This window comes from Stenella coeruleoalba, assembly GCF_951394435.1.
Source record: "Stenella coeruleoalba genome assembly, chromosome: 13".
NCBI lineage: Eukaryota > Metazoa > Chordata > Mammalia > Artiodactyla > Delphinidae > Stenella > Stenella coeruleoalba.
In genome coordinates, this window is record NC_137159.1 from 1,231,729 (window position 1) to 1,248,886 (window position 17,158).

At 62.0% G+C, this 17,158-nt stretch overlaps 1 protein-coding gene across 1 annotated transcript; it reads left to right on the forward strand.

The window, feature by feature from the left end:
* Positions 1-465: 465 nt before the first annotated feature.
* EDAR (ectodysplasin A receptor) lies at positions 466-17,030 on the forward strand. The gene is made up of 12 exons (XM_079941014.1): positions 466-481; positions 557-625; positions 1,122-1,244; positions 1,600-1,781; positions 5,726-5,811; positions 10,656-10,742; positions 12,011-12,139; positions 12,223-12,297; positions 12,415-12,487; positions 13,140-13,299; positions 14,104-14,164; positions 15,778-17,030. Exons 2-12 carry the CDS (start codon positions 575-577, stop codon positions 16,098-16,100), a joined length of 1,350 nt encoding a protein of 449 aa, XP_079797140.1. The 5' UTR covers positions 466-481; positions 557-574; the 3' UTR covers positions 16,101-17,030.
* Positions 17,031-17,158: the final 128 nt, after the last annotated feature.

Consider the following 17,158-nt stretch of genomic DNA (forward strand, 5'->3'; position numbering starts at 1 on the left):
CGGGCTGCGGTTGCCCCGTCCGTGTGGCAGCTGTGTGGCCTTGGGCCAGCCCCTGACCTATCTGGGCCTCAGCTGTCTCAACAGTAAAACTACAGGGCTGGACCCAACTGTGCTCTGAATGGCTCCAACGGGTGCCAGGGAGGAAGCTCACATCGGGCAGGGGCGGCAGGAGGCGGGGGCAATGGGTGGTCTGGGTTCTGACCTCTCTCAGGGCGCCCCCGCGGCTGGGGGATCGGGACCTGCTTCTTCAGACCCTCCGAGCAGGAGAGTGGCCATTATCCTGGGCTTGTGCATCGGCCCTCCGTGGGCTCTGGTCCTTCATCTCTGGAGCTCTTTCCCCGGGAGGGCACGATGCTACGGGGGCCGTGGGTGGAGGCCGTCCAAGGGGCCTGGGGCTCAGCTTAAAACCTGCCTTTTCTTTTAGGGCGTATTCATTCCTGCTGTGCCTGCCGGGAGGCCCTCAGACCCGGGGGCAGTGAAGGTGGGGCTGGGCGGGGCCGGGGTCCCGGAGCAGCCCTCGCCTGCAGCCCCCGCACAGATGAAGTGTGTCTTTCAGGTGACCCCTCGGGAGAGAATGGCCCACAGGAGAGGCGGCACACGGATGGCCTGGCTGCCCATCCTGGTGGTAAGTGGCCAGGGCACCTGGGTAGGTTCCAGTGGGAGCTCCACCCGGCCGTGCCCTTCACCAGCCGTGTCCTTCTCGGCCTGTTTGTGTGGCAGCGACACGGGCGATCACACACCCCCTTCACTGCGCTCTCCAAGGCGCCAGCAAAGCCCCGACTGGCCCCGGGCCCCGAGGTGGCCGCTGCTCGGAGCTCCCTCGCCGGCCGCGTGCTCTGCGCTCCTGCAGCCACGAAGCGGGGGAAGCCAAGCCCCCGGGCTCCCCAGGAGTCGAGGGCCGTGGGGAGGGGAGTCGGGGGAGCTCCTGGGGTGGAGCGTTTGGGATGGAGCCTACGACAGCAGGGCGGGGGCTGCCTGGTCATTACCGAAGTCGCCAAATCAGCGCCGGGGGCCGCAGGGCCCCGCCAGGTCCTTCCGCCACAACCTCCGGAAGCCGACCCCGAGTTGGGGGGCGTCTCCCAGGGCGCGTGGAGGCCAAAGGAGACCCTTCCTCGAGGCAGGCATCCCTGGCATGCTGGGCCGGAGCGGAGGACGCCACCTGCGGCGAGAACGAGTTCTACAACCAGACCGCGGGCCTGTGCCACGAGTGTCCCCCGTGCGGGCCGGGGGAGGAGCCCTACCTGGTAAGACCCCGCGCCGCGCCCGCCCCGGAAGTGTAAGAAGCGCAGGCGCGGGGGAGGGGGCGGCGTCCTGCCCCGCGTGGCTGGCGGCCTGGACGCGGCCTCTCCTCTTCCGGACGAGCTCCACGCCGTGATCTCAGGTCCGGGAGCCCCAACGCGGCTGCGGTATTTGGGGTTCTCGCGCAGCCCCGAGAGTCGGGCGCCCAGGCCTGCAGCTCCACCGGCTTGAGTTTATCCGGGACCCGGCGGGAGCGGCAGCGTGGGGCCGGGCGCCGCGGGGCAGGAGGGCTCAGAGGGACCAACATCGGGTCATGGCGGGCGCGGCCGCTGACTCACCTGTGTCCCCGTCCCCGGCCAGTCCTGCGGCTACGGCACCAGAGACGAGGACTACGGCTGCGTCCCCTGCCCCGCGGAGAAGTTCTCCAAGGGCGGCTACCAGATCTGCCGGCGCCACAAGGACTGCGAGGGCTTCTTCCGGGCCACGGTGCTGACGCCGGGGGACACGGAGCACGACGCCGAGTGTGGGCCCTGCCTGCCCGGGTGAGCTCAGGGCCGCCCCGCCCCACCTCCTCTGCCGCCCCGGGTCCCACGGCAGGCAGCCAGGCCTGCGGATCAGCAGGGCGCACATGTCCAGGGTCGGGGTCCCTCCCTCCCTCCACCTTCCCCGGGATGGGCCGCCCACCCGGGCTCCGCGTGTGTGTCCCTAAGTGGACATCGTCATCATAGCACCTCTGAGCTCTCAAATCAAGGAGATCTGTTGAATACTTTCAATGAGACAACACATGTGGAATGCTCTGGAGGAAAGAAAACCAAGATTCCATACCAATGTATTATTTTTGGTATTTTTAGTATTCTGGAAAAAACTTAGTGTAAAAAGCTACTAATAGAAATATTTGAGACATATGGTGCCTGTAATTCCACCACAATTCTGTTATGTGTCAAAAGTCTTCCCAAAAGAGCAAAGTGAAAGCACAGTTAGCCTAAAAGACAGTCTGCCTTCTTAGACAAGACAGTGGTAAGTTCCCCTCGGGAGAAGGAAAGTACAACCCTGACACCCAGTGACTACCTCCCTCTGGTGGTCACACAACCTGTGCTCACAAGGGCTGCAGATAGAGACTGAGAGCAGTGGTGAAGGCCACTGGTGGTGGTGACAATGGTAGAGGTCATGGTGGTGATGCAGGTGGTGGTGATGCAGGTGATGAAGGAGGTGATAGAAGTGATGGAGGTCAGGGTTGTGGTCATGGTGGTGATGGAGGTGGTGTTGACGGACACAGTGATGATGGCGGTGGTCATGGTAATGACGAAGGTGATAGAAGTGATGGTGGAGGTGATGGCAGTGGTCGTGGCGGTGACGCAGGTGATGTTGATGGACACGCTGATGATGGCAGTGGTCATGGTGATGATGGAGGTGATGATGGCGGTGGTCATAGCAGCAGCAGTGTGAACAATATTTCGCAGCCGGCTTGTCACTTGTTATCCGCCCGCCCCTCCCACCTGGAATCACTGTATTGAATTAAGAGGAGATAGAAAATAAGAAGACTGTGTGCAAACAAGAGCAGTGGACGTTAGTCTATAAAAAAAGGGAAGTGCACAAAGACCCTTCAAGTTAGAGACAGATTGAAAGTGAAAAACTCTTTAAGATGAGGGAGATATTTTAAGCTCGCAGAAATTAACCTTAGTTCAAATGTATGCTGGGAAGCATCTATTTCCTCCGCCATCCCCCTGCTGGTGACCATCCCCACCCCGAGTCTCTGCAGCTTTCGGCCTTCGGTTCAGACCCGCCTCCTGAGCTGCAGACCTGCATGGCCACGTATCTGCCTGATAGGCCCGCATCCCCATCCCGGACACAGAGTACGATCCAAACTATTTGTCAAACGGGTACAGGAAGCAGGGGAACATTATTTCTCAATGTGCAAAGAAACAGGTAGCTACACCCAGGGAGGATAGTAGGCTGTTCCTTTAGAAATTCTGATAAGAATAAAAGTTCTCGGGCTTCCCTGGTGGCGCAGTGGTTGGGAGTCTGCCTGCCGATGCAGGGGACAAGGGTTTGTGCCCTGGTCCGGGAAGATCCCACATGCCACGGAGCGGCTGGGCCCGTGAGCCATGGCCGCTGAGCCTGCGCGTCCGGAGCCTGTGCTCCGCAACGGGAGAGGCCACAGCGGTGAGAGGCCCGCGTACTGCAAAAAAAAAAAAAAAAAAGTTCTATAGCTGGCAGCCTTTCATTTAGTTGTGGAGGTTATCGTGTTGCCCTGTGCCCACCAAAACGAACATATCGGAAGAAGTAGAATTGAGGTTTTCCCACCAGTGACACAAGCATTGCTGAGGACTTTGTGCAGACACTGCCCAAACAAGAGAACTTCAGTAGGACCTTGACCTTAGGTGGCTGGAATCAGTCCCTCGTAACATACACTTCCTAGGTCTTTGCCTTGACTGTTTTTTATTGGTGCAGACACATAATTCACGAGAGAAACGCAGTTTCGAGGATTAACTACAGCTGTGCCGAGGAAAAGCTTGCACACCTGGCCTTGCTCACCTCGGGAAGAAAATAATGCTCTTTGCAAAACCTCAACTTACTTTGAGAGCTTCCGGGTGTGAGAATCGGATCTGACAGGCACAACCTAGCGTAGCAGCTCCTGTACTTACTTTCGTAAACCTCTGACTTGAGAGCCCACCAGGTGGGTAGTAGTGAGACAAAGAGGAGAACTTTGTTCCTCTCTTTGCAGTGGAAAATCGGTGAGGGCAGGTATGCCCAGTCGTCTAGGGGTCCAGGAAGGACCCTCCTTAGTGGCGGGGGACGGGGGCCAAGAAGAGGACAGGGCTGTCTGAGGCAGATGCTCAAGACAAAGTACAAGGGGCCGTGGGGCTGTGGTCCCTGTGGCCAAGCGGAAGGTGCAGGCAAGGCTGTGGGGATGGGCAGGGGGCAGGGATGGCAAGTCTTCACTTGGTGCCGCTGCAGGTCCCCTGCGGACTTCGCGGTCGCGTAGGGTGCTGTCGGGCTGCGTCCAGAACAAGGAACCCGGCCGCTTGGGGAAGAGACAGAGCCGGGACCAGGCAGGGGAGTCGTGGGAGCGGGCGGGAGCAGAGGCAGAGGAAACCTTTAGAGCAGCTGGAAGATCCTGGTGACGGAGCTGCAGACCGGGTCGTGTGGGATGCCTGCCCAGCCAGCCGTGAGGGCGGTGATGCCTCTTGCTGGGATGTGGCTGCAGGAGGTGGAGGGGAGATGGAGGAGGGGTGTGTGGAATTCGAGGCCGTCCTAGTGTCCAGACCAGGACACCTAACACATGGATGGAGACAGGTGTGGAGCTCAGGTCCGACCTCGGAGTCACCTGCACGTTCGTGATCTGGATGGGCTCCTCCCATGATTCCACTTCGCAGGGCAGGAAGCGGTGGGTGAGGCTCGCCCGGGCCGCTCCGACCCAGCTCAGCCCTGCGAGTGCATCCTGGGGTCTGTGTGGCCGTGTCCCTGCCTGTGGTTTGGCAGGCGCTGTGTGTCAGCGGGAGGCCAGGCCCTGGCTGCACGAGGAGCCGTCCACGGGCTTTCCTGTGAGAAAGGCTGTGCAGGAGGCCGGGGAACAAAGCACGCAGAGAGGCTGGATTTCACTGCTTCCCCACGACAAGCTCCCGCTGGCCGCGGCCACTCCCTGCCGGGCCTCCTAGGACGGAGGGAGGATGGGGTGAAGTTCATGGTGGCTTCTGCCCGCCAGCACGGGGGAAGGGCAAGGGAGCGTCCGCTAGCCTAGGAGCCCCGAGCGGAGGAAGTCCTTGGGGAGAAGCTACACCCCGTCGACTCGGAGGAAGATTCCAGAGGCCCCGTATGAATTGAGTCTTGTCTTGGGCCCCTCACCTTAATCAGCCCTTGAAGAACAGGAGCAAACAGAAAACAGAACTGGGGAAGGTCACAGTGTAGACCAGAGTGTGGGCAGTCTGACCTTTACACAGAGACAGAGGGCCGCGGGGCCCTAAGGGAACAGCCAGCTTCGGGTGGAGGGAAATGAAGCAGCTGAGCTGCGTCCTCACCCCCCCGTCCCGCCCAGGACAGGCCGAGTGAGCCCCGAAGAGAAAAACGTTTCTGAAAATTACGGGGCGCAGCAGGTGCTAGAGACCAGCGATGGGTTGAATGCAGGCCCAGTTAGGAGGAGGCCCCTGACAGCTCCTGGAGGAACATGCTAGAAACCCTGAGAACCTGCTTCTCACTGGGCCTTCAGCTCATCACCCCGCTGGGCCCAGGAGCCTTGTCAGGCTGGGGCACAGCTCAGACAGCCTCCCCAGCAGGGGCCTGTGTGCCAGGAAGACGGAGGAGGGCCAGGGTGGGGGAGGGTCTCGCCTAGACACCGCTGCCCGTAACGCCGCCAGGCTGCAGACTGTGCCCGAGGGGCCTGCCGGCCCTCCTGTGTCCGGCTTTGGTGGCGGGCATGCCGAGTGCTCAGCACGCTCCGTGCTCACGCCTGCTCACCTGTCTGCTTTGTCTTCTCTCCGCCCCGCAGCTACTACATGTTGGAGAACAGGCCTCGGAACATCTACGGCATGGTCTGCTACTCCTGCCTGCTGGCGCCCCCCAACACCAAGGAATGTGAGTGTCTGCGCCCCGGCAGTGGTCCCAGCTCAGCTCCGATACCTCGCGTTACACGGGAGCTTCCCACCCTGGCTCGTGACCGCGAGAGCACAGAGATGATCTGCGCGCCGGCGGCAGGCTGCAGGTCCATGGGGCGGGGCAGGGCTGCAGTGGCAGAACCACGAGTCCGATGCAGGTCAGCACCAGTGCAGGACCTCTGTGAGCCTCAGTTTTCTCATCTGTAACGTGGACCATCCATCTCTCACGATCTTTGCAAACACCCACAATGCCGAGGTGTTTTGTTGAACGCTGCAAAGGGCTCAGCAGCTGTGAGTTCTCGCGTGTGTTTTATAAACCAGACGAGGCCAAGGGAATATGAGGATTGATCACAACGCACGTGCCGTAAAGTCTCTCAAGTTTAGAATCTCACCTCGGGCTGCTTCTTTCCTGCTCTAATTTTGGTTTGACGTTCTTGGGTGTCCATTTATGAGGAAGGGCCAGGAATCTCTGCTTCAGAGAAGGCGGTGTGTGGCCTCTCAGGTCTGTGGTCGGGAGAGACACGAACAAGGTGGGACAGGTGGACGGATGGACGACAGGACGGCCCGGAGGGAAGTGGGGGTCTGGTCCTGGGCTGCGTGCGACCCCGCTCCCATTCCAGAGAGCTTGAGGGTCTGCACTGGGGCCCTGCCCACCCCGCTTTCTCACAACATCTTGTCAGGGAGACTAGAACAAGGGCCTGCCTCCTGAAAGCACCAGGAGGAAGCAGAGGAGGGCTCCTGCCCTTGGGATCGGCTGGAGGAGATGCCTTGGGCAGTGGGAGGGCGTTCCCTCCCGTCCAGAGTCCTTAAGTAGATGAACCTGGCAAGGACAGTTTGCACGGCTTTAAAGCTGAGCTTTCCCACCCAGCCAGGTGCTAATTAATTCACAAATTAGAGGAGGGCCAGAGGCCTGGGCTGCCACTTCTGTGGCTTCTGCTGGGGAATCTAAACGGGTCAATCCCAGGGGCCTTTGGGATGAAGTCCTGTCTGGGAAGACGGCAGACACTCCCCCACCTACTGAGAAAAAGCTCTTTGCTGTGGAACCTGGGATTTGTGCAGCTCTTCCCCACGGGCCTTCATCTGAAAGCTCACGGGGCCCGTGTCCTCGTCCGGGGGGGACCCCACTAGCCACCCCGAAGCCGGAGAGCTCTCAGCCCGGGAAGCAGCCCCTCCTCTCCTCCAACACGAGACCCATCACACGGGGAAAGATAGCAGAGTCCCCGAATCCAGCAGACTTCGACAATGAGCGCGTAACCCCCGGCCCCCAGCCCGTAATTAACTGCTTATCTCAAGAGCGGCCCCCAGTGGGTTCGCAGGATCCAGCCCTGAAGGAGGCCAGCAAGGAAGGGAAGCTGAGAGTCAGGGGACCCGGAGTCCTGCTGTGCAACCCTGAAAGTCACCTGACCTCTGTTTGTCCCTCTGGGAAATGGGGAGATGCAGCCAAGAGGCTCTGTGGGCTTACGTGGGGCGTGGAGCCTGCTGGGTAGGGGGTCTCCATGGTGGGCTCCACCTCTGGGGTCTGCACCTTCCTCTGCGCTGACCTTTTATCTGGGGCTTCTGCTCAGGGATCAGCAGACAGGGCCAGAAAGGCTGACAGTGACCAACTCATGGGGCTGCCAGCAGCCCCATCCCGGGAAAGCCAGGAGTTGGTCAGGTCCCCGGAGTCGCCGGCTGGATGCCTGGGTCCCACCGGTCGGGAGCCCAGAGCCCCTTGCCTCCAGCCTTTGGTTGGATGTAATCGCCTGGGCTGGACCCCCGTGAAGCCAGCCCCTTGACACCCCAGGTTGCTGGACAGTGGACCCTACAGACCACGTCAAAGAGCATGGCATGGACCCCAGGGCAGCGTGTGACACAGGCCTCACGTCTCAGTGCTGGAGCAGCCCAGCCAGGCCAGGCCGTGGGAAGCTGTCCTGCAGGCCGAGCCCTGCGCGCAGTGCCCGCCCTTGAAGAAAGAGGCCTCTCTGCACGGCGGAGCCTCACGATGAGTTTCCACTCCTGGAAAGGTCCTTGACTTTGCGCCCTAGTTTCCTCGTCTGTCAGGGGGACACCCCGACCCCCGTCCAGCATGGTAGGGACAAAGGCGCCCGAAGCGCCCGGTCCAGGGCCAGCTCTCTGCCCAGCAGTGCTGCTGCGCGAAGGTGAAGCCTTGGCCCCAGCGGCAGGATTCCAGCTGTTTCTTAAGGCAGAGCTTCTCAGCTGGGAGGGCGCACACCCGTCGCCTGCTCCTGTCGCAGCTCCCGTGGGGTCCAAGCTGCGCCCCCTGAGAGCAGCCAGGCCCTGGTGCTCCGCCGCTGCCCCAGCCTCTGCACCGGGGCCACCCCGTGAAGCCGTACGAGTCCATAAATCGTCCCTAAAAATCCAAACTGTGCCCTACATGGAGGATCCCAGCCGAACTCTGATACAAGCCGGAGTATCCACAGCTTGTGGATTAATAGACCACAAGGGCCGCAGAAACTCCGGTCGCCCGCGCCCCCCAACCCCGGCGTGGAGGTGCGGCCACATTAAGCCACGTGCTCGGTGCTCAGTCCCCAGAGCACAACCCCCACCCAGCGGAGGGCCGCGCACACCCGGACCCGGACCCAGACCCCCCTGCTCTCCTCTGGGGTCTCCTGCCTCGCCTCACCCCGGTTACAAAACGCTGCCTCTTTGCTCCCTTGTGGGTGGAGGGACGGACCCGCCTACCACCCAGCCCCGAGGAACATTCTCGTCTCAGGAGCCAGCCCGGGAGGCACGTGCTGGATGGACAGAAACCTCTCGACACCAAATACTGGTGCTGGTGCCGAGTCAGTCCCCGTGGGACCAGAGCAGAGCCTGGGACGGGGACTCAGAGACTCGGCTGTGCAGGGTCCCGGTGGCGCTGTCCCGAGGGCGCCTGCCCACAGAGATGCCCACCGGCCACGCAGCCTCCCCACCCCTCAGTGTGCCCAGAACAGTCCGTCTGATCCACTGGAGATCAGCGAGGATCCCAGGGCTGTGCAGGTGACACCAGCTGGAGGCCCCTGGGGGTGTCATGAATCAGGGCAGAGGCCCAGCTGCCACCCGGCGGGGACGGGGCACCTGCGGGGCAGGGGATGTGGTCACTGTGTGCCAGCCCCTCCCGTCGGGGGGCAGAGGCATCTCGTAAGTCCAGCCGCCAGCAGCTCTGGCTGTCTCTCTCTAGACCACAGGCCTGGGCGCGTCTGTGTCCCCAAGCCCGTCACCAGCCGCATGGGCAAGCCCAGCAGAGAGGGACAGGAACAGACGGAGACGACAAACACCCACACGCAGAGCCCACGGGGATTTGTCTTCCTGAGATGCGGCTCCAGCTGCCTCAAGCCCCTTAGATGGCCTGGTTCCCAGCAACCTGTTTGCTTTTGAAAGGAAATCGGGTGGTGCTTGACGCTGCCCCCCACCCCAGGAGAGATGGCGAAATCAATGCCGGTTAAATCTCGCTTCAGTCACGAGATGTGTCGGACGTTGGTGGGTGGGGGAAAGGCCGAGGGACGTCCCTCTAGGCCCTGGACGCACTCAGGAGCCCACCTGGGAGAGGATGCGAAGACCCACTGCGGCCTCCCGCGCCCCTCTCAGCGGGAGAGCTAGGACTCACCCGAGGGCCAGCAGTTGGCAGTGGCGGGGACCGCGGGCACGAGCCTGGCGTGGGGAAGGGGCTGCCCCGCCGTGGGCAGAGGGCAAAGGGCAAAGGTCGGCAGCTCATAGGGGTGAAGGCCCTGGGCTGCAGGAGCCGAAATCTCCAGCGGAGGCACCTCTGGTCCTGGGACACCTGAGCAGCCGGCGGTGTTTCAGGACGAGGGAGGCCGCCCAGGGGGACAGCGGCCCGGTCGGGCTGCGGGGACCACGTGTCCTCCCCCCTCCCCCCCGCGAGGGTCTCCAAACAAACAGAAGTGCGGTCACTCGGGGCCAGTCCCCCACTGCCTGTCCCGCCCAGCCTCCACCCTCTCCACCCGCCCACCTCCAGAGCTGCCCAGGTCCTGCAGGGCCAGGACGGCCGTCTGGACACGGGGGCCCCGCGCACCTGTCCTCACTCAGGCAAACCCGAGCCGCGAATGACCCCGGACCCGGAGAGACAGAAGCCAGACGGGAGGAAACGTATTAAAACACGATCCTCTTACGAATCACAGAGCTCAGTCGGACCTAAGGAGGTTCTACTGTCTGGGCGGTTTAACAGGACAAACCGCTGCCGACTCAGCCGACCCAGAACCAGACGCTGCGACACCGTTCACGAAGGAGCCAAGTTTGTGCTTCACAGTTTTGAGGGAAGGAAACCTCATCTCTGTTCTTAAGCCGTTCGGTCACAACTGTTTCAAAAACGTTATCAGAGGAAGATTCTAGAGGGAAATACATCAAAATGTCAACTTTAGACCGTGAGGCTGTGGGTGATCCTCTCCCTTCTTTCTTGGGTTCTGATATTTTCCAGGTGTTAAATCACGAGCCTGTATTCGTTTTATAACTAGAAGAAGTATTACAAGAACGTCCCTGTTGGATGCAATGGAAGGAATCCCTCAGGTGTCTCCCCCCAAACGCGCGCGCACACGCCTGCTTCTCTCCTCCCCACGGGTGCTCGTGGAGACCGAGTCTGAATCCCTCGGATTGAGCAGCTGTGAACCCGTGTGTCCCACGTAGGGAGCAACATCGCCGGCGAGGTCCGGGCACTCTGTAGCGTTGTCATGAGCTCTAAGAGGTGAAGGGGCCCCGGCCCAGCCCCTTCCTCATGAGAATTCTGGATCCATGGGGCCGGGGGCGCTCAGCCCGCAGCCTGTGCTCCATCTCCAAGGCTGGGGCAGCCGGGTCCTTTCGAGGGACCCATTGTCACCGCCGTCCCCACAGGTGTGGGAGCTGTCTCAGGAGTCCCTACCAGCTTCCCGCGCACGCCCGGCAGTAGCGCCCTGTCCCCGTCCCAGCTCGTCCACAAAGGTAAGGCGGCGAGGGTGCCGGCCCCAAGGGGTGGCCGAGAGTGAGGGGGGACAGGAGGGTCATCAGAACGGGACCTTCCCCACCTCGGATCACTCCCCTCGCGTGTCAGTCGCGCTCAGGCCCTGGCTGCTGGAAGTTAGCAACTTTCTCTGCAAGGAGGGGAGCCAATCCCTCCACAGGTGCCGGGGCCCCTTGGACCACGCTGGTGACCCAGGTGTACACAGCAGGGAGCCGGAGGGGAGGCCAGCCCCCTGGGGTTGGGCCTGACTCAGGGGAGCCTTGCTGGCTTTCAAATGAACCTGCCCACCCGACACTTTAATACTTGTTTCCAATAACTGTGCTTCACCCCCAAGTCCTCAAGGCTGGGGGGCTGCAGGACCCTGGCCTTGGTGTCTCTCGGAGCAAGACTGGGGCTTGTTCCCGTGCTGCCCGGTTGGGAAGCACGTTCCGGGCCCACGTCTCAGAATCCCAGGGCGCGCGGCCCACCAACCTGACCCCTGCATTCACACGGAGCACTGAGGCAGGAACTTAGCTGAAGTTCTGGACCTCACTTCCTCCAGGACGGAGGTGGCACCAGCACAGAGGAAAGGAAAACACGAGGACCACCCAGATGCACCCCACCTGGAGGGGCAGCGCCTGGCTACCCGCTCTAGTGCCTTTTAACAAAGAGGGGCCGGCCTCCCTCTGGGGGCCGGGGGCCGGGGGCCTGGGTACCTGGATCCTGCTTCGGGAGAGCGGGTCCTGCTTGGTTCCCTCAGAGAATTAGGACCGGTCTCCCTTTTTGGGGAGACGAGCAGAGGAGGTGCGTGGCAGCCTGGGCACGCCTCTGCCTGGGCCCTGGGCACACGGAGCCCGAGGCTGCAGGAGAAGCTGGAGCCCTACCAGGGATCACGTCTCGGCCCTCGGAGGCGATGCTTCCACCCCGGCTCTTGCTGGGAAAAATCTTGGATTGAACTGTCTTCAGGACAGTTTAGCTCGTGGGCCCCCTTCTCTCCACACCCACCTGCTGGGTCCCCAAAGAAGTAGAACCGAGAGCAAACACCCGGGAGCAACCTGGGCATCCGCCACCGCTGGCCAGCAAGGGGGCCGGACGGGCGGTCCCGACGTGACGGCCGGAGCGGACTTTTAGCGCTTGGTTCTCAGACGAAGCCAGCGTTTTGGATCCCGAGGGTCCCCTGGAGGGTCAGCGGCAGGGCCACTGCTCACCGGGGCCGCGGCCTCACAGGGCGGCCCGAGCCCCGAGTCACGGCCTTCTCTCCCGACCGCAGCAGAGCTCTTGGGCCAAGGACACCTGGCCACGGCCCTGGTCATCGCCATGTCCACCATCTTCACCATGGCCGTCGCCCTCGTCCTCATCATCATGTTCTACATCCTGAAGGCCAGGCCTCCCGCCCCAGGTGCCGCCCCCGTGCCCCGCGCCCGCCCCCCACCACCACTCCCCCCGACGTGAGCCGGCCGCCCACGCCCTCTGTACCCACAGCCTGCTGCCCCAGCGCCCCCGTGAAGAGCCCGGAAGCCCCCGTGAGCCAGGAGGAGGAGAAGAAAGCAGCCCCAGGTGGGGGGCAGCCCCTGGGCCGGGCGCCCGGGAGGGCGTGGGCTGAGGGCCGGGCGTGCGCGCCCCTCCGGGGAGGCCGGATGCTGACGCCTCCCCGACCTGCTCCCGTCCCCACAGACAGCGTGGTGATGTTCTCCGAGCAGGACGAATTCGAGAAGCTGACGGCAGCTCCGGCGAAGTCGGCCAAGAGGTGAGTCGGGCACAGCAGCCCATGGTGTGGCGGGCGGGCAGGCCCTCGGGGGTGCGAGCGGGAAGGGGCGCTAGGCCGCCTGCTGTCCGCGCCGGGCTCCGTGTCCTGCCCCTCCACGTGGCGCCGCGGCGGGGCTTCGCTTCCGTGACCCACTTGCTAGGACACAGGGCTCTTTGTTTTTAAATCGATCTTCAGCCAAACCACAGGAGGCGAGCAGGGTGCCTATGAGGAAGAATGTGGTTCTTCGTCTGCGTGGAGTGATTTCGAGAGCGTGACTAGGGCCGCGGCCTGGGCGGGGGCAGGGGGGGTGACGTGAGCCCCCCTGCCCCCCGTGGGGGGTCCCGAAGCCCCCCGCCCCGCCCCCGTCGGAGGGGGTCCCCGGGCGCAGGCTGTGTTCGGCTTTGTTTCTAGTAACTCCAGGCGTCTGCGGGGTGCGGCGCCGGCCCGGGATCCCATCTGCTCGGTGGAGACTTGGGTGTGGACGGCCAGGAGGTGGGGGAGGCCCCAGAGCGGTGTCTCTCCGTCTCAAGGCCCGTGCCCAGAGCCGCTCGGTACAGCGGGGACAGCTGCTGGTGCCCACAGTCCCCACTGCTGGGGCAGCGGGTGAGGCCAGCCAGCCCGGGCACCTTTAACCCTAACCCTGTCTCCGTAGTGAAAACGACGCCTCATCGGAGGAGGAGCAGCTGCTGAACCGGAGCCTGGACAGCGACGAGGAGCTGGCCCCCGACGGGCAGGGCCCCTCAGAGCTGTGCCTGCTGTCGCTGGTCCACCTGGCCAGGGAGAAGCCGTCCACCGCCACCAAGGCGGCCGGGGTGAGGCCCACGCCCGGCCCCCAAACACACCACCTTCCACTGAGCAGGCGCTGAGTCCGGGGGTTCCTCCCACGAGCCCCGCCAGGAGGCAGGTTCAAAAGGAGGCATTAAGGACAGAAAAGTTAGTTCCCTTACTGTGCAGCTTTATAGAAGAAGAGAAAGAATAACAAACCAAGAGGAGAAAGTTTAAATGGCTTGGAACAGCACAGGACAGCACATCCTTTGTAAACATACTGGAATATACCCACCCAGACAAGACACACACGCACGTGCACACACACGCCTGCCGCCCAGAGAACGGCTGGGTGCCGCGGGGGCCGAGGTGCAGCCTCGGGGTCACTCCCGACAAGGATGTGCCCTGGCTGCCCAGCTCAGCGACCCTTGGAGGGGGCCTGTGGGGTCGTCCCAAGAGATGGTGGCTCCGAGGGCCACGTGTGCACCCCGAGCCACCCGCTCTGGAGAGCGCCAAACGGCTCCGTGCCTGCGGGAACCCCCCTGCAGGCTGGGGCCCCCAGGTCCGTCCTGCCATACAGACCGAGGCCAGACGTGGCCTCTGGTCGTCTTTGAGTCTGAATGTCCAGTGGAGCCCAGGAAGGCCCTGTGAGCAAGGAGGGCGCCGGAGCTGGGTGACCCAGGGCAGAGGCTTCCTTCTGCAAATCTGACAGCCGCTCCTGCCAGGCCGCGGTTCAGCGTTTCTGATGGGAAATCGGGAAGGCGGCTGCTCGCCAACACTGAGGTGGAGAATTAGGTGCTTTGCTGCTGTTTTCTCGCTTTCTGAAACTTAATACTCACCTTTTTTCATAGATTCAGAGTCGAAGAAAGAAAATACTGGACGTGTATGCCAACGTGTGTGGCGTCGTGGAAGGTAAGTGGAGGTCCAGGGGGCACTTATTCCCGGGGACCCTCTCTGGCCGTCTGGCTGGGTTTGGCTCTTCGGTCTTTCAGTTTCTCTCTCTTGTTCAGGTAGCTAATTTCTATTCCGCTATCCAGTTCACTAATTCTTTCCTCTTTATTCTGCCATATCTACTGAGCTTTTAATCTTGGTTATTACATCTTTCAGTTCTAACATTTCCATTTGGTTCTTTTTTTTTTTTTGCGGTATGCGAGCCTCTCACCGTTGTGGCCTCTCCCATTGCGGAGCACAGGCTCCGGACGCGCAGGCTCAGCGGCCATGGCTCACGGGCCCAGCTGCTCTGCGGCATGTGGGATCTTCCCGGACCGGGGCACGAACCCGCATCCCCTGCATCGGCAGGCGGACTCTCAAGCACTGCGCCACCAGGGAAGCCTCCGTTTGGTTCTTTATACTTTCTTTTGTTAACCTTTCTATTTTTTCTCATCTGTTTCAAGTGTCAGTATGTTTGTAATTACTTGTTGAAGCACGTTTATCGCGGCTTCCCTAAAATCTCTGTCAGATACCCCAACATCTCTTGTTATCTCAGTGTCAGCACTTACTGATTGTCTTTTTTCACTCATTTGAGATCTTCCTGGTTCTTGGTCATGATGAGTGAGTTTCTATGGAAACCTGAACAGTTTTATGTGATGTTCTGAGACTCAGGGTCTTACTTGAAGCTTCCGTGCAGCTGGCTTCCTCTGACACACCTGGGCAGGGGAGGGGCACCCCTTGTCACCGCCAGGTGGCCGTGGATGCGCGGGTTCCCACTCGGCCTTCGCTGACACCCGTGGGGGTGCGGGTGGGCACCTGCTCTTCCGAGTGGTCCCCACCAACACCACAGGCGCGGGGAGGCTTGTTACCAGCCGGTGAGGAGCAAGCCCCTGTCCCTACCTGGCCCTGCCGACACACCTGGTGCTACGGCCTCCTGGGGGTGGACGCCCAGGCTCCCACTCAGCTTTGCTGGCCTTGGAGGGAGTGGGACCAGGGCTGTTCTGTGTGTCTGGCTGTAAGAGGGCAGTCACTGTCCGAGTGTTTTCTTCTTGCTGAGAGAGCAGGCTTTTGACAGGCGTTTTGTCTGTGCTTGTGGGTGTGTCCCAGGTCTTCAGCTGTGCTACCAGGAGGAAGAGGGAAGAGCGTGTCTACTGCATCTTCCAGAAGTGGAAACACGTTCTTTTTTAAGTGCCTCTGGCCGAGTCTGACGTACAGTGGGGTCTCAGGAATGCTAGGCCACTGACTTGGCAGTGACTTGGCTCCGATGACACCCACGCCAGGCTGTCCTTGGAGCACCTTTCATGAAGGTGACCGTGGTCCCCATAAAGGGACCTGAGTAAGAGCGGCCCGTATCAAAGGCGCTGGTGATGGCCCACCATGTCCTAGAGGGCGTCCTGGAGGGCTGCTTGGGTCAGGGGAATGGAGGGGCTTCGCGTGTGCCTGGCAGTGTCCCGGGAGTTGTTCACCTTAAGCATATATTCTGTGTGGTTTTCTGCATTTGTGTTTTATTTTACAGTTTTAAAAAAGAGTCTAGAAAGCCTTTTCGAAGGTGCCGCGCTTCTGCCGATCTCTGACCGTGGCCCTTTGTCGCGCAGGCCTCAGCCCCACGGAGCTGCCGTTCGACTGCCTGGAGAAGACCAGCCGGATGCTCAGCGCCACGTACAACTCGGAGAAGGCCGTGGTGAAGACGTGGCGCCACCTGGCCGAGAGCTTCGGGCTCAAGCGGGACGAGATCGGGGGCATGACGGACGGCCTGCAGCTCTTTGACCGCATCAGCACGGCCGGCTACAGCATCCCGGAGCTGCTCACCAAGCTGGTGCAGATCGAGCGGCTGGACGCCGTGGAGTCCCTGTGCGCAGACATCCTGGAGTGGGTGGGGATCCCGCCGCCCGCTGCCCCGCCGCCCCCGGCGTCCTGAGCGGGGCCCGCGGACCCCGTGGCTGGGCTGCCTCCCGTGCACCAGGGACGCCTTGCTGGTCCGAGAAACGGGAGGAAACAGGCCTGTCTCCCGGTCTAACCAAAGACAGAAATCTACGTGGACACGCCAACCCGCCGGCCTCGCCAGCCCCAGCGAAGTCTGTGCGCATCCGTGCGTCCCACCCGCCACTCCCTCCTCCGCGGACACGGTCGGCCCCACCCGTGTGCACCAGCAGTGCCGGGAGGACAGACGTGAAGCCTCTGGTCCCTGGCTGCGGGGAGTTCACAGCCCGGGAGAGACAGACGTTCGCCTGGAAGACGGCACACAACCCGAGCGGGGGAGCGCTTCCTCTGGGAGATGAAGCAGGTGGGCGGGCGTCGCCACGAGGAACACAGCTCCAAGGCTGGGAAAGCGGCAAGAGGCAGGCCCCTCGCCACGCCCTCCCGCTCCAGGCTCAGCGTGGGTCTGAATCACCCACGTGGCCCTGGGTCACCGTCTCCCTGCAGCCCTTCCGGTCACACGGAAGCCCCTGCCACCAGCCCCACGTGCTGGTCCGCAGGGCGTCCGGTCAAGGGCCGCCGCGTGAGTCCAGCCTGGGGGCCGGGGTCCCTGCACCGCTTCCCGCTCTCATCCGCACTCGGATGGCGCCCTCTGCGGGCAGCAGTGCTCAGGGACACAGGCCACTGGCTTCAGACAGAAACAAGTGGTCGGCTGTGCTTGGAAAAGGAAATCACGACTTCCTGAGAGGCCAGCCACGTAACCCCAGGTTTCCTCGTGGCGCCTTCCGAGCCCGTCACGGAACGTGAGGCCTGCAGCCACGGAGCGCCTGGGCTCGGGGTCTGGGGACCTGGTCTGCTCGTGCCAACGTGGGCCATTTTCGTCCCCTGCCAGGCCTCAGTTTCTGTTCTGCAAATAAGAGGTTAGTCTGTGATTCTGAATCAGGGAAGATAAAGCTCAAGTGAGCAAAAATGAAATGGAGCTGCAGGAGGTGCCAGGCCTTCCTAACGTCAGCGGTCTTGACATCCCCCGTGCGTCACAGGACTTTTAACAGACACGTG